At 45.4% G+C, this 24,432-nt stretch overlaps 3 protein-coding genes across 4 annotated transcripts; 2 read left to right on the top strand and 1 right to left on the bottom strand.

Moving 5' to 3' along the window:
- Positions 1-994: 994 nt before the first annotated feature.
- p2ry10 (P2Y receptor family member 10) lies at positions 995-5,334 on the top strand. The gene is made up of 6 exons (XM_076103316.1): positions 995-1,290; positions 1,445-1,781; positions 2,253-2,334; positions 3,199-3,443; positions 3,585-3,765; positions 3,990-5,334. Exons 4-6 carry the CDS (start codon positions 3,259-3,261, stop codon positions 4,887-4,889), a joined length of 1,266 nt encoding a protein of 421 aa, XP_075959431.1. The 5' UTR covers positions 995-1,290; positions 1,445-1,781; positions 2,253-2,334; positions 3,199-3,258; the 3' UTR covers positions 4,890-5,334.
- Positions 5,335-6,083: 749 nt separating this feature from the next.
- gpr174 (G protein-coupled receptor 174) lies at positions 6,084-12,055 on the top strand. Of its 2 annotated transcripts, none has more exons than XM_076103017.1 (3): positions 6,084-6,238; positions 9,594-10,028; positions 11,064-12,055. In XM_076103017.1, exons 2-3 carry the CDS (start codon positions 9,825-9,827, stop codon positions 11,883-11,885), a joined length of 1,026 nt encoding a protein of 341 aa, XP_075959132.1. In that variant the 5' UTR covers positions 6,084-6,238; positions 9,594-9,824; the 3' UTR covers positions 11,886-12,055. The 2 variants fall into 2 exon arrangements, with proteins under 2 accessions (XP_075959132.1, XP_075959133.1); XM_076103018.1 differs by lacking the exon at positions 6,084-6,238 and adding an exon at positions 6,245-8,362.
- Positions 12,056-12,260: 205 nt separating this feature from the next.
- Positions 12,261-18,217, bottom strand: LOC142962498 (integral membrane protein 2A-like). The gene is made up of 6 exons (XM_076103019.1): positions 18,017-18,217; positions 17,466-17,603; positions 15,841-16,026; positions 15,638-15,748; positions 13,892-14,036; positions 12,261-13,641 (listed from the first exon to the last, which is right to left on the bottom strand). Exons 1-6 carry the CDS (start codon positions 18,086-18,088, stop codon positions 13,547-13,549), a joined length of 747 nt encoding a protein of 248 aa, XP_075959134.1. The 5' UTR covers positions 18,089-18,217; the 3' UTR covers positions 12,261-13,546.
- Between the last annotated feature and the right edge of the window lie 6,215 nt (positions 18,218-24,432).

The following is a 24,432-nucleotide window of genomic DNA, read 5'->3' as shown; positions in this document are numbered from 1 at the left end:
TGTTCCATCTTAACTCTAAAAACTAAAGCGGCACAGTAGAAAGAAAGTAAAAAACGATCCACAGTGAGATACTGTCAGTGTGGTGGGCCAGGATGTTCCCGGCTCGATTGTGTGTTTGTCATTGAGCTACTGCTAGGACCTGCAGCTGGGTCGTCTATATGTTTTTGTGCATACAACGGGATCCTGCTGGAGAGGGGGACACTTTTCTGTCTGGGACATTATGCAAGACGTTAGCACAAGTTGCTTATTCATTCTCTCATGGAGCCATGCAGAGTTAGGGATTCATGGCCTTACTTGGGAATGTCTTACGTCTCTATAGCTGCAGCAGCAGTACGTACAGAGTATGTGAGCGACACAGAGAGAGAGAGAAAAGATGTAGTAATTCTAGAGGGCCTCTCTGATCGTGCGAGTGGTGTGACCATGTGCATCCAGCGGTGGAGGGACAACAGAGGCTGGACTCGTCTGGGATTTGGGTCAAGGGTAGCAGAGAGGGGAGGACGAGTGGGGAGAAGTGGCGTAGGGCAGGAAATAAGAAGTGGGAGTGTAGAAAAATATACAAGAACCGTCCTTTGAACCCCCTGAGCGGTTCATGTCAAGAATGTGCCGGAATATTGCAGCAGAAGAAGCTCAACGTGTCCTTTAATGGAGCAATCTGCCCTCCTGATCGTAGGAGAACAAAAAACATGCATATTCAGTTTACTGAGAGTATTGGCCTGCTCTGACCTCTAGTGGCCACAAGTCCCAACAAACATTTGAGTGAAAACACCAGCATGGACTCCAGCATGCCTTGCTCAACATCGGTGTGCGTGTGTGTGTGAGAAACCACAGTGCAGTGGCACGCAGGTGGCTCGGAAAATCGTCAGTCGGTTATTTCCTCTGAGTGTGACACTAACAGGATGGATGTTAGTGCTGCCATATTGTTGATCTGTGGTTTTGCATTCTGGAGACACTTGAAGATGTACTTTTTCTCGATGCCACACGACTGAAAACAAGAGGGCACGTAGCCACGCCTCGCTGTCGGCAACTTGAGACATAATAACCTTTTGCAGAAAACCATAATACAAAGTGTGACATCTACACACACGCCCGCCTTTTTTATAAAATTATGCAGCGATAAACGGCTTTGAAAAAGGAAGTGTGGCATCTGATAGGGGAAGTGGATGATTACATTTTTATCTCCAAACCTTAAAAGATGCAAATTGACTTTGCGAAACAGCATCGTAGTGTAGAAACAAGGGGAGTGTGCTCACACTCTGCTGCGTCCACTGACCAGATTCAGAATGTCAAGAGGTAAGAGGAATTAACACCTTCATCTCCGTCTGTCTTTTCGATCAATATTTTCTACCTGTGTGTGTGTGTGTGCTGTCATTTTGCTTTCTAAACCACACACTCACCTGCTATGTGCGCCCCACACTGTGTTAAGTTTCTGAGTTGGTTGCTATAGGAGCTCAGTGACATCAGAAACTGTAGAAAAACACTTGCGAGAGCCGTGCTTCCCCTTCCCGTCGTCAGCATAAGAAACGGCTCACACCGGACGCCACCAGCCCGTGCAGACATTCAAACAGAACCCACAATCCACGTGCACACGCTGACAGGTCTCTGCCGCTCGAGTGGGACAGGGGAGGTTTGCTGTTGACCCCGTTTTTGCCGCTGCACAGCTGGAGGAGTGTTTGTGCGTCAGTCTGCTGTGGAACTGCAGGAGCATGTGGTCGCTGGTGGTCACTCCGGGCTCTGACCTCTCCCCTCCATCCACGCTGATCGTTTAGTGGGAGACGAACCAGGTAATTGCACAGTTTGTCGGGTTAGGGAGATCGTATCTGTGAGGCGGTCACGCTGCTGTACATTGTCTGAACATTTGTGGTGAAAGTCATGCTTCACATTTTGCTGATGACAGGGGGATCTGTTATGAAATCCTCTTTCACTTAGCATGAAAATGTATCAGTATGTACACGTTACGAATGTCACGTTACGGGCATTGTTGAAATCAAATTAGGTTGTTGTCATGCAGGCAAAATTCAATCACTGCTGCACTATTTGATGATTGGAAACGTCATCGGGGTTGTGATTTTAAGACTGAAATGTAAGAGTTTGAGAACCGGATCAAATGGGTTTTGATATTGTCAAAAATGTCCTTTACACAAGAGCACTGAGAAAATGCAAGTCGCCAGTGTATTCTCTCAAGTTACCATCAACCTGCGCACCACTTCCCTAAATTCAAGTCTGACAACATTGTGTAACTCTTCACTGCACAGGTTAACGCGAGGGGATCCGTGTGCTGACTGTGGCAGACCGATCGGCCCCAAACTGCTGATGCGAGTCAGTGAGTCAAAACTGGTGAGATTTACAGTAAAGCAGCAAAAGCGTCTCTCTCTTCCCCCTCTGGGGCTGCCGGAGGAAGGGTGGGGTCTCGCCTTGATGGCAGACGGAAGGGCGATGCTTGAGTGATAAGCAGACTAAATGCTGTCTTTCTTCCACATATTTCCTGCTGCAATCTTTGACCAGACAGAGACTCCTCTGATTTCATTTGGGCACTCAGCAAAAGAAAACATGTTCACACCTAAAGAAAGCCGTAAAATCACCGGAAATTAAGGGCAGCAATTTAGCCAGTAAGCTACTGGCTACTGTATCAAAAGAATACAGCAATTTACTGTAATCAAAGTATACAGTCATTTTCTGTAATATTTTAGTCAGCAATATACTGTACAAAAAGGATCAGATGCCCTGCAGCCTTTTTCCAGAAGGTAAGTGGTCCAACAGTCAAATGGAAGAGTCTTCTCTGATGAATGAAGGAGCAAGCTAATAATAAAAAAAAAGGTTTTGTGCTATAGGAGCACACACATATAGTGGCTATATGACCGCTAGCCAAAGATGAGACTGAAAGAAATTAGGAACAGCGGTTGGCAAAAAAATTATTTTGAACATCATGTAATTCCATGACAACTGGACAAACTTCCAGAACAGCTACTGATTTGAGACATTTTCTTCACAACCTGGCAACCCAAGTGCTGTCCTGAATAATAGCTTATAACAGATCTATACAGCATTATTAAATCATGTTGAAGGGCCATTAGTTATGACTTATGAAGTCCTAATATAGGGTCTCTTATCAAGAAACGGTACCAATAAATTGGGACTTTCTCTAAATGCGATGTTAGCCATCAGTTGCATTAACTGTAAGCTCTCCTTTCACCATTGCAGGTGTTCAGTGTGTGAGCGACGAGATGAAGGATTGATCGGGTGTTGTCGAGTTATACGGAAATGACTCTGAATGCGTCCGGAGCGTGGGTGGAGTCCCTGGTTAACTCGTCCTCACCGTGTGAACACAGCATGATCAGCTGGGAGCAGCGCATGGACAAGATGTACACCTACTTCTACCTGCTGCTCTTCATCCCCGGGCTGCTGCTCAACACCACCGCTCTCTGGGTCCTCTGCAGACACATTAGGTACACACACACACGCACTTATATATATATATATATATATATATATATATATATATATATATATATATATATATATATATATATATAAAACCTCAAACCCGTTCTGGAACATGGTTAACTCCTCTGCATATCGCTCCGCAGTAAGAAGACCAAGGCGGTGATCTTCATGATAAACCTGGCGTTAGCGGACCTGGCCCACATCCTCTCTCTGCCCCTCAGGATCTATTATTACTTCGCACACACCTGGCCCTTTGGACGAGGCGTCTGCTTGTTCTGCTTCTACCTCAAATACCTCAACATGTACGCCGCCATAGTGTTCCTGGTGAGCAGGCGGTAATAATCCTGGAATTACTGTGAAGATGCTAGAAGGAGCAAGGGGAACTCAAACGACAGCTTAGCCAGTTTGAATCGGTTTAAAGGGAGCCAAATGTCAGGAAGTTATTCAAGTCTCGGCTCCCTTCTCCTCAGTTGTCAGAACAAATTTACTTCCTGTGGCTCAAAATCTGGTCAATAACTTTCATGTCGCAATTTTTTTTCTGTCCCCAGATGTGCATCAGCATGCAGAGGTGTGTCTTCCTGCTCAACCCGTTCGCCGCACGCCGGTGGAGGCGGCGCTACGACCTGGCGATCAGCATCGTAGTCTGGGTGGTGGTCAGCCTGGCCTGCTCGCCGTTCATCCTGATGCGGATCGGCAGCAACTCCACCAGTCTCGACGTGGGCGCACAGGCAGTCTACAACGCATCCTATTCTCTGGATGCCACTTCTACCCAGCATCCCTCAGGTTACACCGAGCTTCATGCGCCACCCTCGAGTGCGAGACCCGCCAGGGACTCCAGTACCGGCTGTTTCAAGGACCTGCCCATGCGTCGCCTGCCGGTCTCTCTGGCGGTCACCATGATGGCTCTCGCTGAGCTGTTTGGTTTCCTCATCCCCTTTGCCTGCATCAGCTACAGCTCCATCCGCATCGCCCGCTCTCTCAGCCAAACGCAGACGCAGGGTCAGGAAAACCCGGCGCCACGCGGGCGGCTCCAGTCGTTCACCGCCAGCTGCCAGTCGGACAAATACCAGGAAAAGCAGACAAACGCCGAGAAGAAGCGCGCTCTGCTAATGGTGCTCAGCTGCTCAGCCCTCTTCTTGATCTGCTTCGCCCCCTACCACATCAACTTCCTGCTCTACCTGATGGTGTCGCAGGACATCGTGTCCCACTGCGCGACCAAGCTGGCCGTGCGTCAGTTCCACCCGGTGTCCCTGTGCCTGGCCAGCCTGAGCTGCTGCCTCAACCCTCTGCTTTATTACTTCGTGACAGCCGAGTTCAGGCTGCACCTCACCAGGCGCACCTCCTCCTTCACCGCCTCGCTCCTCTCCTCCCCGATCAGCTCCCCGACCCAGCGCCCTGCGCAGCACAGACTGGTGAGCATGGAGAGTAGCTGCTCAGACAGGGAGTAGCGTTATTAGCAGGCGCCGGGGGTTGTTTTTCACGATTAGGGGGTCGCGGCTGGTCACAAGAGGGGTCTTTGTTTTTTCCTCAAGTAATGAAACAGACAAAGCATGACAGATTGAGATTGTAAAACCGACTGACAAGATCCAAGTGTGACAGCGAGATGATTTCACGTGTCACAGCTGTCCGAACACAAACTGGCCCGCAGAGCTTTGACCTCAATGTGAAGAGCCTTCATATGCAAACCAGCAGATCTTCAATCAGCTAGAGAAAGGATGTCTGTGTTTCATAACGCTGTGATGATATCCACGTGAGTATCATCACAGCGGCCTCCTGTACATAAGCTACATCAATGTTGTTCATGTTTAGGAAACGCGGACAACTTTAAATAAGCTATATGTCATAAATGTGTATACGTAAATGCATGTTGTGTGAATAAAAGCGCTGTCCGTCTCCTCTGGTGCTGTGATGTTTGTGTCGCTTCATAATGAGGCTTCCTTCAAGCCAAAACAGGTGCCGACTCATTTCGGCTGTACTTCCTCTCGCAACGAAGAGCGCTGGAGGCAGTTTGAAGCAGTTGCGGCAGCTTCGACAAACCGGTAACTGCCAGACAATGAGGTCGGCTTTTTAACTGAAAAGTCAGCCTCCCTTCCCTCTTACATCTGCTAAACCCAAGTCTGAGCCAAATCCCCCTCCACCCCCCCACCCTCAGGCAGATGTATGCAGCCCACCTTAGGAAGAACTGCCAGTTGTCTGATTCACCCACCCACTTCTGATCCCTTGGCTGCCATTTATCTAGCAATGTCCTCTGCTATTTAGATACTGAAAGTCCTGCGTTGAGAAATAAGTGTGGGAAAGGAACCAACAGCAGCTTAAAAAGCCCCCCCCCCAAAAATAAACATTCCTGTTCCTACTTTCAGTATTGACTGAATGTATTACAATATTTTCATCTGTCATCCAAAAGGACACACATGGAGCATCATAGCAGCACACAGGGGGAGGTGGAAGTAGCCATTATAGCAGAAGTCATGGTGTCAAAAATTCTTGTAAACCACACCCCCCCCCCCCCCCCCAACACACTCACAGGAAGCCCTGTGTCTACTGAAACCCTCAGTATAGCAAGAGACACGGAGAGGGAGAAACACAGAGAGAACGAGGTGAGAAATCAACACAGGAAATTACTTATGATAAGAAAAAGACATTAGAAACTGGATACCGAAGCAAGAAAAGAGAGGGCGGGACGGGGTGAAGAGTGTTACAGAGGGAGAAGGAGGGAGGGTGGGGTGGCATGGGTTGTCGGCTGATGTTTCACCCTCCTGCTTTCTGATGCGACGCGGCCTCAAGCTTGGAGACAGAGGTGAGATGTTTATTGTCGATTCCTTCCAAAAAAAAAAAGACTTGAGTTTGAGCTTTTGTGTGAGAGCCTGTAACAGCTGGATGCCTTCAGAGTAGAGTCATGCCTCATGGGGGATCTCGCATGTTTCTCCAACATGAGGAATGTCTGTTATGTCGAGGGTGGGAGTGTGTGTCTGTAGGCCGGCGTCCTGGTGTTCCTCTATCTGTATGTGAGATGGAGACCATGACTTGTTTTGTGTGTTGGCACGGCACACGTGGAGGGACCCGGGTGCTGGTGCACGAGGCGAGATATCGTGTCTGAGCGGAAAAAGCGATAGGGCGCCAACATCCCACAGAGGGATGAATCAGTGCATGAAATAATATATTTCCATTGGCAAGATCTACACCCCCTGCTAAAGGAAGGGGGTGTAGAGTTACGTTTCAAAACGTAACTCTAATATGAGCGAGATCCAAAGACGTATGATGATGATGATGTTGCTGTCGCAGTAAGATGATGTGTAGTTGCTGGAGATCACATAAGGTGCACGTTATACCACTGCCGCAAGCTGCAAAGAGGAAACAAAAAAACAGCAATTTAAGATCACATAGACAGCCACTGAAAGAAGCATACCGTACGTGCAAAGAGATAAATGAAAGAGAAGAATCACACTGAAACGGTCACACAGAGGTCAAAGGTCAGTAAGGCTAAACGTATGACTGGGGGCTGAGGTTCCACTGGGAGATCTTTCTCAGTGCTCTGAAGGAGGATAAAAGGCTGTCAGAGAGCAGAGGCCAAAGTGCTTTGGAATCTCTTTTTTAAAAATCCCCTCTTTTACTTATCCAAAGTCCCTCTGCTCGTTAACGTCCTCCTCAGGAAGTTCAATTGTGAGGGCATTTTACTTAACTTGAGTGTTTCCTTGAGTTTCCTTGAGTGTTAAAATAACAGTTAATGTCAGGCTCTGAAGCAACACAAGGAAAACACAGACAACTGCTGAGGCCTGAAACATAAACTGTCACACTAGCTGGGACTGGCAGTGAGAGTATGGAGAACTGGAGTAGATGCACTGTGGAGTTGATGGGAGGCAGCTGTGCAGACTGGACAGGTGAGGTGAGTGAGTCGTAAGAAGGAGGGAGCCGGGAGGCTGGCAGGAGGTGAGACACGCCCACGCCAACACACACACATATACACATACACAGACAGACAATTAGTCTATGCAGACAATTAGTACTTAGTCGTTCTATAAGACATGTCAAACTATCTTGCCAAAAACAAAATTAAACTCACCAAGCTGTCTGCTCACTGAGCAGCGGCTGCGTTGCAGCGATGTACTCAGACTACATCCACACTACTACGTTTTAAGTTTTAAAACAAAAACGATATCCGTCCACACAGCGTTTCATCGCCGTTTTCATAATGACCTGAAAACAAATTCCACATGACTATTCACGTACACTGGGCATGCGGGTGCCGGTGTAAACAGGAAGTAGATTGGTTGCTTAGTTAAAAACAATACGACAGAGTAAATAGTAGTCTTTAATAATGAAAGGTTGTGTTTGATACTGAAGATCTTCCTCTAAAATCTTCCTGAACTCAAAAAGACATTTCGTGCAAAGTTTTAGAAGTTTTATTTTTCAGACTTAGTTAAAACGCTGCGGGTCTCTCTCGCGCTCTCTCTCTCTCTCTCTCTCTCGCGCTCTCTCGCGCTCTCTCTCTCTCTCTCTCTCTCACACCTCATATTTACTGTAAAATCAACACTTACATGTACTGGTTTACTAGATTATGGGTTCATAAATGTGGTCAACACGTCTCTCACTCGTTTCCTCCGTTTCGTCTGTTCTCACTCTTAGCTCTGCTGGTGGTTTACCTATCTGTCCTACTGGAGAGCAATCAATGTTTTGTTCCTTTACAGTTTCTGTGTGGACTCCACATTAGTTGTGCAGAACAAAATAAGCATTGATAAGAAGAGGAAAGTCCTCCGTTTTGTATCCGTCCTCCTCAAAGCCGTTTACCGTGACTTCAGACGTCTGCTTCGTAGGTCTGATAACGCCGCTGGACGCGCAGCTCACTAACCACTCCAATAACAGCTGCTTCCTCCGCAAAGATGCAGACTTTAACTGGACAACAGCTGCTAGTAAAGACAACAAGGTCAGCAACACCTGTAATCAGTTGTCCATGTTAAATTAACCTGGTAGTCGATCGATAATCAATGTTGTTGTTTGGGATTTTCCGGGGAAGGGTCACGTGATAGGAGCTTGACGAATCAGGGACGGACACGTCGTGACTGCTAAGAACCAATCAAGTAGCGGACGCGGGTGTGGGCGTCATCGTTTCTAAACTAATGCGTTTCCGACTGTCCATACTAGTCCGCAACCCCGGAGTTTTCAAACTTATCCGTCCTCAGGAGCGTTTTCGAACTCCCCCGTTTTTGGTGCTTGAAAAACCCCGGCGTAGTGTGGACGCTCAGTGTAAACATAGCAAAATCAGTGTCCTTCCACTTGCAATTCTAAAAACAGTAACTTACTTTACTGACTATGTTAAGAACACAATTTTTCCTGTTCCATAATTAGCTATAGGATCAGTTTAGTCCGAGCCAAATCAGATAATGAAAAGAGACAAAACTGTACAAAACAAGGACGAATCGTCACAGTCCACATGTATATTCTTTAACAGTATATATGGGTTAAAGCAAAAAGTAAGGAAGCCCATGGTGTTATGTTTTCAGCAGTGGGTGGATGACACCTACAAGCTGGAGGCTCAGTTCCAGACATTACTGTGTGTTTCCATTTCAAGTTCAAATCAATATCTGAAGTTCATCAGGGTTAAAGGCTACCAATCTTAATCTTAATCTTCATAAATCACTTTTATGCTGTGCTGTTGGAAATGTTACAAAGCATAATTTAGGTGTCATTTATTTCGAAAGAAAAAGTGTTGTTCGTAATGAGCACGCACGTTTGTCCTGGTCTGACCTGGTAACACCCCCCCCGTCCCCACCCCCGAGCCTGATATGACTTGCTAACCACGCCAGTTTAACTGATGCCTCGCTCCGAGGCGGTTCACACTGGTTTATTGTTGGCTGCCATGAAGGTGGGGAAGCTAAACAGTGAACACTACGTGGGAGACTGCAGCATCAACTTCTCTGTGGGTTTGCATAATCGTAAATGCAAAAGCAACTAAACACATGGCTGAAGCCGTGTTCTGTAGGTGTGAGCTGTAGGTGTGAGCGTGTGTGTGTGTGTGTGTGTGTTGGTACGTGTGTGTGGGACTGAATGCTGTACAGTGAAACCTGACAGTTATCTGTGCAACATGCTGGTATCAGAAATTGATTTACAGTCACACCAATACCATCCTGTTGACTCTCTCGTTTCTCCTCAACCAGGATACCATGTTCCTCGGATTGAACGCGGTCTGAAACGTCGACAGTTTGTCCCCGCCGGACACAAACTTCAGCTTCACTCACTGAGCTCCTCCTCGCCGTGATGGACAGCACGGCCGCTCAAACGCACCCATCGCCAGACTACAAGCAGCTTCGCTGATTCAAGCATCCCGTTGGTTCACAAGGCGGCTTGTCTGTCCAGCTAACGGGCAAAACAGCCCTCGGCTTATTAAGATGAACTTTGCCAACCACAGCTGTGAAAGCAATGAAGACCTCCGGTCGTACCAGCACCATGTGTACGCAGTGGTGTACAGTGTGATCTTAGCGCCGGGCTTGCTGGGTAATGTGCTGGCTCTCTGGGTGTTCAAGGTTTACGTCAGAGAAACCAAGAAGGCTGTGGTGTTCATGATGAACCTGGCTGTGGCCGACCTGCTGCAGGTAAAAATCCTTATCATCCTTCCTTCATCTAATTTATATTTATGTATCCGTTTGTCTTATCTCGTGTAATTTGACAAAAAAAATAGTTTTTATCACTGATATTTCCTGATATATGCTCCTCTGCTTGAATAATTGGGCGACAAACTAATGTTTGTTTTCATTATGGTTTGTTTCAATTAACCGTTTAACTGATATAACTTTATTTCAACCCCCGTAATACGCATTTAGATGTAGTACATTATACTTCCACGGTTTGTAACACACTACAATGTAGAAAATGACATTTTCAGTGTTTGATGTATTTGTGAATAATTACAACCTCTCACCAATGACGCATCCATAACTGGTGTGTAAATAGATAATGATTGACAACTCAGTACAATACAGCTGCGATTGTATTTAATGAAGTATGAACAAACACACGTGAACACACGTCTTTTCTATGTGTTAAAACATCCACCGACTGTTCATATTGTAGGTGTACAAATCAAGACGTCTTAAATAAAGCTCCACATACTATGTTTCTGGCAGAGCTTTCAGCCACATCTCATGGCCTTCATTAGCGGAAGGAACTTGCTCAGTTGTCATGGAAAGTAAAATAGTATTTGTGGAGGAATTAATATTAAATGAATAAATTTGATATACACAATTATCATAAGAACTTCTTTAAATGAATAAAATAAATAGAGGGTTATAATTAATTTAAGATACATTTAATACAACTGTGTTATGTTGTGGATGTGTTTACACCAGTTAGGATAAGGATTATATTAGGCTAGTTATAAGTTCTGAAATATACACTAAATAGACATTTTTAAATGCATACAACTACAATAAAGTGTTTTTTTGACTGCTTATATTGTTAATAATTGTTATGTTGTTTAATGCACAATGACATAAAAGAAAGAAAAGCATCAATTCCTCACTTTGAAGAAGCCTTGTAAAAAATGCATTCCAAAGCTCAGTCGACGCTAAAATCATGTGCTCATCCGAGGCCGTCTACAACCATCTGGACTAACTCTCTGCTCTCCTCAGGTGCTCTCCCTGCCTCTGCGGATCTACTATTACCTGAACAACACCTGGCCCTTTGGCCACCCTCTCTGCATGATGTGCTTCTATCTGAAGTATGTCAACATGTACGCCTCCATCTACTTCCTGGTGTGCGTCAGTGTGCGCCGCTGTGAGCTCATCAAGCGCCCGCTCAGGTACAACTCATCCAAGCGGAAGGGAGACTTGCTAGTGTGTGCCCTCGGCTGGCTGTTAGTCTGCCTGTGCTGCCTGCCCTTCCCTCTGCTGAGGAACCCCGGCAGTGTCCCCAACCCTAACTCGAGTCTCATCACCTCGGAGGCCGACAGCTTGGTGTGCTTCTCAGAGCTGCCCATGAGGCCCGTCAGCGTCCCAGGGGCCTGGGCCCTCCTGATCCTGGCGGAGCTGCTGGGCTTCATCATCCCCCTCATCCTGGTGTTGGCCTGCACCTGTCTGACTGCCGGGAGCCTCCGGGAGTCGACGGCAGGCGCCATTCCCGACCGAGGGGAGAAGCGGAGGGCGTTGAGGATGGTGCTGAGCTGTGCTTTGGTCTTCCTGGTGTGCTTTGCTCCTTACCACGTCACCATGCCCCTGGACTTCCTGGTCAAAGTCAACGCTCTGAGCAGCTGCACCCTCAGGGACCTGATCCTCCGAAGTCACCCCGTCACCCTCTGCCTGGCCAGCCTCAACTGCAGCCTGGACCCACTCATGTACTATTTCACAACCGATGAATTCTGGAGGCGACTGAGCAAGCCAGAGATACCAGAGAGCATGGCGTTCAGCAGGCGCCTGTCCTGTATGACCGGGGGAGAGGACACCGAGGAGGACTAGACTGCAGTCGGTCTGCTCTCTTGTTGAAGGGCCAGCAGTTGGTCTCAACCACTAAACTCTGACACAAAGACCTCGCGCTCCTTAAAACGAGGGACATATAATTTGCATGCCACCTAAAACATTTTTTTCTATTTATATTTCAATAAAAAGGTTTGTCTGTTCTTTCTAAATTTGTATGACCCCAGTGAAGAGTGAGCTGTTCCTGTTATGAAGGATGTCCTTGTGATCAGTGCCAACATTTCTAAGCATCAGGAAGCACAGAATACAGGCAGACCCCCCGAACCAGCCACACTTTCCCTCTAGATCAAAGTTCATGATGAGCTGGGACGTGTTGGTGCTGCGTTCACTGCCGCCGTAATAATAAACAAACACAACTTTCAGTAGGTAAAGAAATGTAACTTTATTCAGCGACAAAGTGAATTTGTTTCAGTAGCTGCACACAACATTGTTTTTTATCTAATCGTCTAGTACTTGTTCGACAGAGACACATTTTTACACACACGCACACTTCCTGTCTGATTGTCTTTCTGTGCAGGCATCGAGTGGGAAACCACTTGACCTTTTTTGGCCAAAGGCCATTTTCATTTCATACTGTCAAGCTTTTCCTTAAGGGCTTTTCAATGCAGATTCAAGGATTCTTTACAAACGTATTGTTCCCGTGACAATTATAAATATATTCTGCAAAAACTTGTAGCCACCTATAGTAAGCAGCAGCTCAGATTAATAAATAAGAATATTTTAAAAAAGTGATTTCAAATTTTGGTGAAACTTCCCTTTTAGCGTCCTTCCCAGTTTATTGTCACAAATGAGGTTTCTACACAAACACAAGTCGTATAAGGGTGCTGGACTCACCATCTATTACATTAAAACAAATCATCACATAGCAGGACAGCAGAGGCCTCTGGGAGCAGCGAGGCACTCTGGGAAATATCTACAAAAAAAAGGGTGACCGAGAGCTCGGGGGCTCGAGCATCTCTGGTACCGTCCACAACGGACACGGACAACCGCGTTGCACGTGCACCGTAACTGTACCTTACATTTCCTGGGTGGCTTGTGCTATATCCCACTATAACATTAAAGTATGTCTTGCTGATCTAGAAAACCCCCGTTAAGAGTGGGAACAGTAGGCTGGACACACGGGACAGGTCTGATATGAACGACTTCTCAGTTTCACGAGGGAAGTCAGTAGAAGGACTCGTCGTCTGGACGCGAGTGGTGGATGTTGTAATACAGTAACGACGATAAGATAATTCAGCAGGAAGCTACGGCAACACAACGGAAACCAACGAAAAAAACAAAATGAAACTTAGGATATAGTTAGTTAGCAGGCTGACGCTGGTTATTAGTACAAGACTAACTAGTGAATACTTGAGCGAGAGAGCTATGACTTATACAGGTTCAGGTGTGGGGGGGGGGGGGGGGGGAGGCTATATAACGCTGGAACTTAAATTCACTTATCACTGGGGTTTAAAGCGAGGGAGTTAAGGGTTTTATACAAGTCACTTTCTGCTGAAAGCTGTTTCCTCCTTCGCCCACTACTCCCTCCTACTCTCTCTCTCTCTCTCTCTCTCTCTCTCTCGCTAACACTCTCTCTCTCTCACTAACATTCTCTCTCTCTCTCACTCTCACTTGCTCCCTGACCGATGCTCTCGCTTTCCCCATCAAGCCTTGCAGATCCTGGTCTCCGTCACGAAGTTGTTCTCAAAGTGGCGGATGGTGAAGCAATCGTCCGCAGAGCGCTTCTGGATGCTTCCACCTGGCAGACACAAAGACATCAGCGCTGAATATCAATATCAGTCTTGTTTCCAACGGATATCCCTAAGAAATCAGTACACGCAGTCTTATTCTGTTGGCTTTGGCTGGTATTGGTCAAAACAGTACAGCCGTGTATATTTACAGCCCCCCTCTATAGCAGCGTTCTTCACAGGCTGGTGCTTTTACAATGTGTGAATGAAGCTCAACAAACGGGACAAAATGTCAGTTTTAGCTGTGCGGTGCATCCAGACCTGGGAGGCTGGAGCGGCGCTGCATCCTGTACGTTTCCTTCCCGTCACACAGTCGGCGAATGAAGAAGCCCAGAGGCTCGACGTCGTCGATACGCTCCGTCACCACCAGGTCCTCGTGCACCAAGTAGCTGCGGTAAGAGCCGGACTGGGATAACAAAAAAAAGAAAAGAAAAAAAAGAAGGAATCACGATACGAACCACTTCTGGTCTTCCTAAGGAGAGAAGCAGCTCAGTGAGCAGGACTGCAGCCAAGTGGGACACTAACAGAGTGGGAAGGACTTCGTCTAATTAATTAATCATCGTCAAACTTCTGCAGTCTATGAAACACTTCCACATCGGATAGTGAAATTTGGTGATTGCACCACCACCACCACCACCCACCCAACACCAAATGTTGCATAACATGTCATGGTGGAGGACTCAGTGAAAGCTGTTGCCTACATGCAGTCTGACTGATCTCAAACATGGTGTTGCTGACCGTGTTCCACTCTCACTAAACTTTTTTCATACTATAGTTGAACTGTTGAATATTCTACCAGTCAAAAGCGATTGATTTCTATGATAATAATAGCACCATGGCGCCGTGGATTGCAATGACTGATCCCTTACATTTTCATCTAGCGCCATCATCGGGTCGACATTTTAATTTGCAAACAAATTCCCTTTGGTTATTGACTAACAATTTGGAAAATCACATTCCCATCAGCTCAGTTGTACTTTGTGTTTTTGTGCTAACTACAACATGCTAACAGGCTAAACTGAGATGGTGAACCTGTCAAACATCAGCAGGTTAGCATTGTCATTACCAGCATGTTAGCATGCTGACGATAGCATTTAGCTCAAAGCGCTGCAGTGCCAAAGTAGCCTCAGGGTCTGAAGACTTTTTAACTTTATGATTCAGCAAAGAAAACACATGCAAAGTCTTCCACTGTAGACTGCTGCAGGAATGAGTAAAAAAAAAACGCAAAAATTAGTCAGCATTTTTGCACTTTCGGTTCCCTGGTCTCCAGTCAATGGGTTTTTGGTTAGATGCCTAAAATGAAGCCTGTGGTTAACACAAGCTTAATGAATTTAAAAATAAAGTAAATAAAATCTTGGTGTAGTTTGTTTATACGCTGACTTTTTACTTCTGCTGATTTCATTCATTCTTCAAAAATAACAAAAGTGGTATTCATTTGTGAAGATTATCTCTTTGAACAAAAACATGTACGTTTCAGAAACTTGTGTTTCCAAAGGAGCTTATTTTCTGCAATACTTCAAAATCCTCAAAAAAAAAAAAATCTGATTGTTATTTTGTCAAGGGAACTTTTGTGGCGCTAACTTCTGGGGTTGGCCGACAAAAATACAACATCCCTGCAGCACTCAATAGACTCATTTAGAGCTATTTTTCATAGCACATATTTAACTACAGTAAAAGAGATCAAGATATGCGAGTACTGAATTCCCCTGGAGGTTACTCATGCAGTGTTAGGAACACAGAATGTCTGAGTTAGGGGAAGATGATGTGCGCTGGAAATTTTTGACTTTACAAATTACCGACATGACAGATTTGGACGGGATTAAAGCACAGACAATCTCTGGAATTATTATAAAGCCCTGGATTTCCACAGGTAATATGTAGCCTAAAATATTCGGGCTTATGCGTCAGCTTGAGTGAGAGTGCTGTGCCAGCGTAAAGTTTTTCCCTCCATCATCCAAGCCCGGTCTCTTCTACCGGCCGCTGCATCCCGAGCGGATCACTACTCACCATCAGCTGCGAGAAGAGGTCGATGAGGTCCTGAGGGAGGAGCACCACCGAGGTGTTCAGAGGAATCACAAAGCAGGTCCTCAGAGTCAGGTCCAGATATGCCGTCAGCTTCTACTCACGCACACAGGAAATAATTCAAACCACATTAGCAGGAGCAAACCAGCATCTGCAGTGCTGTAAGTGCTGTGCTGTAAGTGAGTTACCCTGTTGAAGTCATGGAGGATGTAAGCGGGGTCCCCGGGTCTGAAGCGGGGAGGTGGGACGCTGATCACGGCCATGCTGTCAGAGATCTCCACCTCCTCCTCCACCTGCGGCAGGTAGTACGGCTGGCTCCCTCCTCCAGCTCCAGCTGACACGTCGCTGAACTGCATCGCACCGTGATACAGCCTCTGGGGGGGGGGGGGGGGGGGGGGGGAGAGACACATGCAATCAGACAAATAAATCCACTTTGATGCACACGCAGATACATTAAATATCATGACTTCATAGTTTACACATTTGTTATTATTTTGTGATTTCTAATTGAATGGACTTCTTTTTAAAGGTTCAAACTTTCTTCACTTTAACTATACTTGTATTTCAACCTTCGGAAAATCAACATTACTCATACAAAGGAAGAAAACCCACACATGCCATTTTGCCACCAGGGGATTTGTCATTATGTTCAACATGTGGTGAGGTGAGTCTTTGCCTCTGCAACCACAAGTGCCTCATGGTCTTACACCGCAGCTCTATGGAGCCAGTGATTTCCCTGCAGTTACCTACCCGTCTGTTGTTCCAACAAACTTCATCAGCCCTACAGAGACAACACAATGCAGCAGGACAGTTTGCTCACGAGATGTAAAGTGGCAGGATTAGGTCTGAAAATAACTCAGCTTAAAGCCTCATTAGATGATTTTCGACCACCAGGGGGCAGAAGATACCCTCATTATTCCATTGAATTATGTACTTAAAAAAAAAAAGGAAATCTGTAGTTTTTTGTTTTTCATTACTGTGTATCTCTTTGCTGGTATGTTAAGTGTCTGATTGTTTTATGATATAAAAAGACAAGCTTGCTAGATATTCAAGTCAAACAACCTAACTTAGATCTGTAGAGACCAAACCAAAACCATGAGCTGAGAGAGACGAGAAGTGGCACAAGGTCGTGGACGGTTGTGTTTATCCTCAGTAAAATAATAATCTGTATCAAATTCAAGGGACAAATTCTATCCGATATGATGTTTAAGAAAAATATAAAAATTGTTGCGGTTAGGAAACTTGAACAACAAGAAGATTAAGGAATGAACCCTGAAAACAATCCATTAAGGTAAGAAGAAAGTCTTCAATATCACAATCTGTAAGTGGGATGAATCTCCTATCATTAAGAAGTGCATGCATTGCATTCATAGTTTAATAAGCCATTTTTAAACTTTGCTTCATTTGCATAATAAACCCCTGTGGGCACAGAGAGAGAGACTATACTGAATGAGACCCTCCCACTGACAACACAGCAAAGTGTAAGTCTGCACTTTCTTTGAAGACAGAAGTGAACAGGAGTCAGCATTATAGTTTCCCACCAAGGCCAGAGAGTCCCATCAGCAATCTAAAGCATCTTTAATAACTTCACAAACTCAAATAACACTCCCTGACCTGCTGCAATTACTTGGAAGACAATAAATGGGTACATATGTCCCATGACTGTCTATCTTGGTGCCTTCTGACTGAAATGCAGATTAAACATTGCCAAGCATGTTGTAATGTTACAGTAATATAGCAAATCTAAACCTGGAGGGATGTTTTCAGATTGTGTGTATCTTACACCTGCCAGCACGCACACATATTGCTTTACCTTTGGGGTGAAATATCGATAGAGACATGCCCCCCCGACGATGAGCCCGCTGAGGATGAAGGCGATGCCCAGCAGGGTGAGCAGACAGCGACCTGTGGAGCCCTCGTTGCCCGCTGGAGCAGAGCCCAGCTCAGGGTCCTAAACACACAGGTACGCAATACTGTCAGCAAATCTGCAAATACTATTGCATGCATTTAGTATCAACATTCAGCACGCACATCTTTGGCTCAATCTATAACCCCCATTGAATGCTCGGCCTCTGCAGAACAGCTGATGTAGACGTTCAGAGGATGGGCGGTCCGCTGTGTGCTGCATCAGGTGCAATATGGCTCTCAGTGCAGTTTGCGAAAAAAACAAAAAAACAAAAACACCGCAAAGCTCTTAATATAGAGTGTGCGAAAATGCAAGTGAAAACATAACGACCCCATACACCACACACAGATGGCGTGCGCGGTCACTGCTGCAGACATGCCTGCGGTCAGTGGAGGCCATGCTAACGGGCTAAAATAAAAAATGAATTAAACGGACACCGGGCTCAGACTACAGCTCACCTTCACATCGGCCGGCTCCTCTTTGCCCAGCACCTTCTGCGCCAGAGCCGAGTTAAAAGCGATCTTCACCATGCTGGTAGCGGAAACGTCCGCTCGGGGTTTCTTGTGCAAAAAGAGAAGAAGAGAAGACGGTCGCTTGCTGGACTGCAGGCTCGTTGTTTTGGGTTTTTTCTGCTCTGTGACGCACTTTGCAACCTCGGCTTTATCGAGAGCTTCCGGTGGCTGGAGGGGTTTAAGATGACGTCCGAAACGGAAGCTGGGAAAACGACTTTTAAACTTCAAGCTACGTGATATAAATAAACAGCCGACGCCTGGAAATCATTTTATTTTTGCCGGTGACCACTATAACATTTATTGCCTTATTTATTGCCTCAAAATACTCTCTATGATTATGTGGTTATGATGTGTGGCTTTAGCGCCATCTAGTGGCCACGAGTGGAACCCGCCCATAATTCAGTGTAACGGAAAATGCTCCCCCATCAGGAACAATCAGCCTCCATTCATTAGACTGAACCTAACACCACAAGACTTGAACTATTTACACTTCCAGTTAAGCTTGTCTCCCTTTACCTGCCACATTATGTACAGCACATGACACACACACAAAAATGACTCAATTCCGCGCTGTAATGTAATGAAAAATAATATCCTGAGTGTATGAAGTAGCCCATTCACCTCCGTGAATATTCCACTCTGTAAACTGACTCTGTAAATATATCCCTGTCCTCCTACGGGCCGGGCACTACCTGCCAGTGTGTCTGCCCACTCCCGCGGACACGCGCGCACAGTGCATCGCCATTCACATGCGCCGTGTGGAAACACAGGCCAGCGCCAAGGCCGCGTGCTGTGCGTCTGACACACACATCCTTCAGTGCTCTGGTGTGCGGTGGTCCTTCTGCTTCCTCTGCTTTCACTCTCCCTGACTCATTTAAGGTTGTATGTATGAGTAAATAAACACTTTCTGCCGCACCAGCGCTCTAATTCCACGCAACTCTGTGGCATCTCTCCAGCAGCCCCCTCACGCGCTGCATCTGCATCTATACCGCGGCCTCACAAAACACGCGCGCTCTGCAGCGAGGCTATGATATTTCCTCTGTTAAACAGACGGATTGGACCGGTAATCACCACTGAAAGGTACATAAACAGAGCAGCTGATTTTTGTACCTAACTCCCCCCCTCCCCCTCCTCCTCCCCCTCCGTGCACCCATAACGGACTCTCCCTGAAAAAAACCTAAGTGGTCCTGAAGGCTTGTTTATGGGCTCGTCTTACGCTGTGTTTGATCTGAGAGCTTGCCCACACATGCATGCGTGGACGCACGCGCGCACACACACACGCAGAGAGAGAGAGAGAGAGAGAGAGAGACAGCATTAGCAGTAATAGCTGAGATGATAAACAAAAGATTTAGGTGTAATCCTGAGGGCTTCTCAGCATCACACAGCAGAGGAGACCGCAAAGGGAAACTATGGATGATGGGGGGGGGGGCGTGGAGGCAGGTGGGGGTGAAATGGAGTGATTCTAACAAGGGGGGGGGGGGGGGCGAAGTGATGACTGGGAAAAACACAGTGAGGGAGGCAGAGCAATCTGCAGTGTCTGATGCTTGAGTGAGTTTTCCGAGGAGCTGATTAACGGCAGATTAAACTCGCCGTCCATCCAGTTTACGTCTCAAAACTGCCTAACGAGCCCGCTATGGGTAGAGTTGCTATACGCAAAAAAAACAACGTATATGGACCCCCTTGTTTTTTGTGCACGCAGAAGGCAGCGGGCGTCGTAATGGTTGGATGGCAGGCGTGCATGATGGAGTTTGAATGCCAGTGTTTTCCCTGTGGTCTGCAGCATGCAGCCAAAGAAAGCAATGATAAATACACACACAATGCACATGTAGACACAAACACACACACGCCTGCAATGTCAGCAAACTGTGAAAGTCTGCAGTGGCATAGCTGGCTTCATAAAGTGTGAGAAAAAGAAGCTCTTGTGCATGACATCACCCGCATATGAGCCAACAAATATGAACACACACACACACACGGCACCTCATAGATTTGTCATCAATTTCAATACCAGACATGTGAAGCCGCAAGTGACAAATGATTGTGTCCCTTTCACTGCAGTCATACTTACAGTACACACACACACACACACACACACACACACACACACACACACACACACACACACACACACACACACACACACACACACACACTCATATAGGCCCCAAACACTGCTATGGTAACAGCTGGCCACAGAGTTGTGAACCAAAAAGCTAGACACTGCTCAATGCTTCATAACGTCACTGACATGTCTTCATGTGGACCCACCATAATCACCATGTGCCTTGAGTGGGAGAACATTTAGTGGTCAAAGAGAGAGAGATGGAGAAAATGTAAGAGGGAAACAGAATGAGCAGATCTCATGGGTATAGCCTACATGTGGAGAGCAGTGATGCTCCTTCAAAGACCCTGATTCAGATCCCCCATCACCAAAAAAATCAGCGTGCATCACACTCTCGTGATCGTTGACCCCGCCACACACACACACACTCACACACTTTTGGCAGTCACATATGGTTTCGAGACAGGGGTGACAAATGAGTCTTTCCTGTGAGTATCAGCTTCTAAAGCTATACCTTCACTCTCCCATAGCACCGCCTGTCTGCCTGTCTTCATCCTCTCAGCTTGGCTCACCTCAGGGAGGTGTAACAATTTCATGTTGAAGTACTCACAATGAATGAGGATTTTGTTCATAACTTTGTGCCTGTAAAGCAGATTATTCATGACTACCAGCCTTGTACAGTTTATGCTGTTAGCCAGTTTTTAGGTAACATTAGGTGGTGTGCGTTAAAAGTCTCAGCTACTAAAGACTCTAATACCTGTAAATGACCTTTGGCAAGGTCCAGTATATTTGTATAATATGTTGCATTCGAGTTTGTTCATTTTCAAAGTGTTTATTAAGGATGTGCTACTTTGATCCTTTCACACTGTATAGGTGGGTGCTTTTATTTTGAAATGGTAATGCTGGCAAAGAAAAAGAAGAACAGCCAGGTGTGTCTTCCAAAAGCAGGAGCGTGACATTCCTCTTTTTAGCACCTGAGTGATAATGGCACACGGTTTGGCAATATATCATTATCTACTATAGTTGAACATAAATTCATTTTTTATGTATTTTTGTAGTTTTGCTTAGTTGGAGAGAGTGTGTGTGTGTGTGTGTAAGTTAGCAATTTAGCTCACGTTAACAAGCAACTAGCATTCCTTGGCCTTTGCTACTTGTAGGAGATGCTATGTAGCTTTAAGTGTGTAGTGCAGTAGCTGCAGCATATTGTGCAAGTCATGCTTGAACTAACATGGTTAGACTTTCATTCAAAGTCATTACTGTGTCACAAGCTGTAGCATATCTTCCAAAAACGACAGTTTAGAGATTTATTAAATATAACTGTCTGTAGAAATATGTGTGTTGCGGTTACCCAATGAGTGGGAAGTATCTGTTTATGCTAACCTAGCTGGTGTTATTAGCTAAATGTTACTGGCATAGCTTTTTGTAATGTGTGTTGTGTTATTTTGGTGAAAGGTAATTTAAAACAATTTCAGGTTACATTATCATTAGGCTACGCTACATTGTATCAAGCGGTGGTTCAAATGTATCAACCATGTTTTATATTAGCTTATTAGCATGTTAACTCTTTTACTCCTCACTCCAATAGGATCATGTGTCCGTAAGCTAACCGTAGCTTTGTCAGAAGGTTTGGTTAGCTTAAATAGTTGGTGACAACAGCTAAAGTCTACACCAGATGTGTGTGTGTGTGTGTGTGTGTGTGTGCGCGCGCGTGTGTGTGTGTGTGTGTGTGTGTGTGTGTGTGTGTGTGTGTGTGTGTGTGTGTGTATTTGGTGACCTCTTGCTCGCCAGGTAAATCATGTGTAAGCTGAGTCCTTGGTAAACAATAAATGCCCTAAAAATAGTTTTAACTGATTAACAACTTGTTCAACAGCAATGAAGCAAAGAAGTTTCTCTCTTTCAATTCGTTTTACAAACACTTTGGACTTGAAGACTCTTTTGTTCGAGTTGTTGGAGTCGTTTATTGAGGCTAAAATAATAAATGATGTAACATGGAATATACGGGTTTTTTTATGACTGTATTCAAGAAGAACGTCTGCTTTTTTTCCTCTAAACTTGTGACCTAATGTTGCTATTCTGTCCGTCTGTTTTATTGAAGAGGTGGTGAAAAGCCAAAAAATAAGAAGAAGAAGAAGACGATGGCATGAAAGAATTATTGAAGCACGGGAGTGAAGAAGAGAACAAAAGGTATGACTGATGGAGAGTAGAAAGGTGGGTCACACATGTAGCCTACGTGATGAAGGACAACTCAAGGTAAGCAGCTGGCACATGTAGAAAGGGGAAAAGTGAAAGAATCACATGGGATGAAAAAGGATGAAAGGGTGCAGAGAAAAAAAATGGAGCGATGGAAATGGACGCATGTCTGTTATGTTCCTGAGGGTTAAACTCTGGGGAAATTACCTCATCATCATGAGACGGCTCCAGAGCGTTACATGTACACTTCGGCCATGTTGACTTTGCGTCGGTAGAGCACACACACACACACACACACACACACACACACACACACTCTCTCTCTTCTGAATCGTGGCCAATAGCATCATAGTCTGGCCGAATCACTTCCAGATTCAGTGACGTCACCTCTGTCAGGTTCACAGGAGGAGCAGAAAGCACACACACACACACACACACACACACACCACCTTTTCACCGGAGGATGATCTGTATTTTTTTCTTCAATTGTGACTCAGGGGTTGCTTCAACTATTTTTATTTCAGCTTCTTTATTGAACTCGGAGAGCAACTATCCTCACATCATACAGTGGATAACGCAGAGGACTGACAGACCGAAACTGTTATGGCTGAAAGCCATGAGGCTACGGTCCCACCTGGACTCTAAAAGGCCCATATTACTGTGAGGTTTTAGTGGCCTGCAGAGGTTAGGGAAGAGGCCGCTGTAAGGCTGTTGGTTCATGTAGAGGGGACGATTTGGGGAAACTGACACTCTCCTTTACATCAGCAACTACTGCTGGAGTGCCATTGAGCAAGACACTTTCATAACAACTGACTCCAAGAGACAAAGAGTAGAAGACCGTGAGAGTCAACATTTTGTGGATTAAATTAAAACGGCAGGATGAAGACAGGAAACATCGGTCAATGCGAAACAAATCTTTATTCTTCTCACTTTAACGTGATTCTAAATGAAACATATTTTTATTGGCCAAAGACTATATTCTTTCAAATACAATTTGACAAGAAGTCATCAAGGAGCCTTGGTTTAATTTGTTGTTAATAAGCCATACATTACTATTACTATTAATGACCAATGTCTATATAATGAAAACTGGCAAGTAAGGGTTGTGGAGGATATACACCAGCCAAAGGGAATTTTTCACAAACCAAAAATTCAACTTCATTACAGTAAGGCTTATTAAATCGAATACGCCTCATAAATGAGCTCATCGATGCAGATAATTGGTTGTAGATAGGGATGCCTAATTAGAAAATGGTTGGTATATATTTTGCAATTTTTTATGTGTAAATATATGTGTTTGTCTGTTTTGATCATCGTTTGTATACGTTTCCTTGTTTGTTCCTAGTTTTCAATGTGTGTATTTTCACTTATGGTTTGATAATTGTTTTAATTTGTCCTCGTTGTAAAGCACTTTGTAATACTTGGCTTTTTGATGATTTCTATATAAATAAACATTATTTTTTTTTTTTATCATTATTACTTACTTGAATTGGGTCAAGGTGTGTGTGTGTGCGTGTGTGTGTGTGTGCGAGTGCTTGGCAGTGGGGGAGGGTTGGAGGATATAAGAGTAAGCTGCTAAAATTGATGACATCCCCAACACCACCCCTGTTTCTCACCATGTCAAAGTTCACCATGCCAGAAAGAAGACAAATGTGATGTGATATACTGAGGATGAAAATGATAGGCCGTGTGTGTGTGTGTGTGTGTGTGTGTGTGTACGTGTAGAGGGGGGGTCTGACTGTCTGGAAGGACTTTCCTGCGCTTCAGAAGTCTAAGCCCTGCTCAGGATGTAGTTATGGAGCGCTAATTTGAGAGATGTCTGATTGCGGGCTTTCTGTGGGCCCCTACAAAACACACTCACAGACACCCACCCACACACACACACACTTTATCAGTCATTAATCCATCAGGTGTCATTAACAGGGGAGGATAGACTGATTGGAACCAGAGGGAGACAGAATGATGTCACACAAACACACTTTGCTGCCAGGGTGCTCATGTGTCTCCATGTGTCCCTTTCATCCTCATCATCACCCCTCACACACACACACACACACACACACACACACACTTGTACATGTGACTGACATATAGACACATGAAAGTGCAA

The sequence above is a fragment of the Anarhichas minor genome, unplaced genomic scaffold (genome assembly GCF_050575085.1).
Source record: "Anarhichas minor isolate MPS153535 unplaced genomic scaffold, ASM5057508v1 ptg000028l, whole genome shotgun sequence".
In the NCBI taxonomy this organism is placed as follows: Eukaryota; Metazoa; Chordata; class Actinopteri; order Perciformes; family Anarhichadidae; genus Anarhichas; species Anarhichas minor.
Note: the sequence above shows the minus strand (reverse complement) of the source record. Positions and strands in the feature narration are given on the sequence as shown.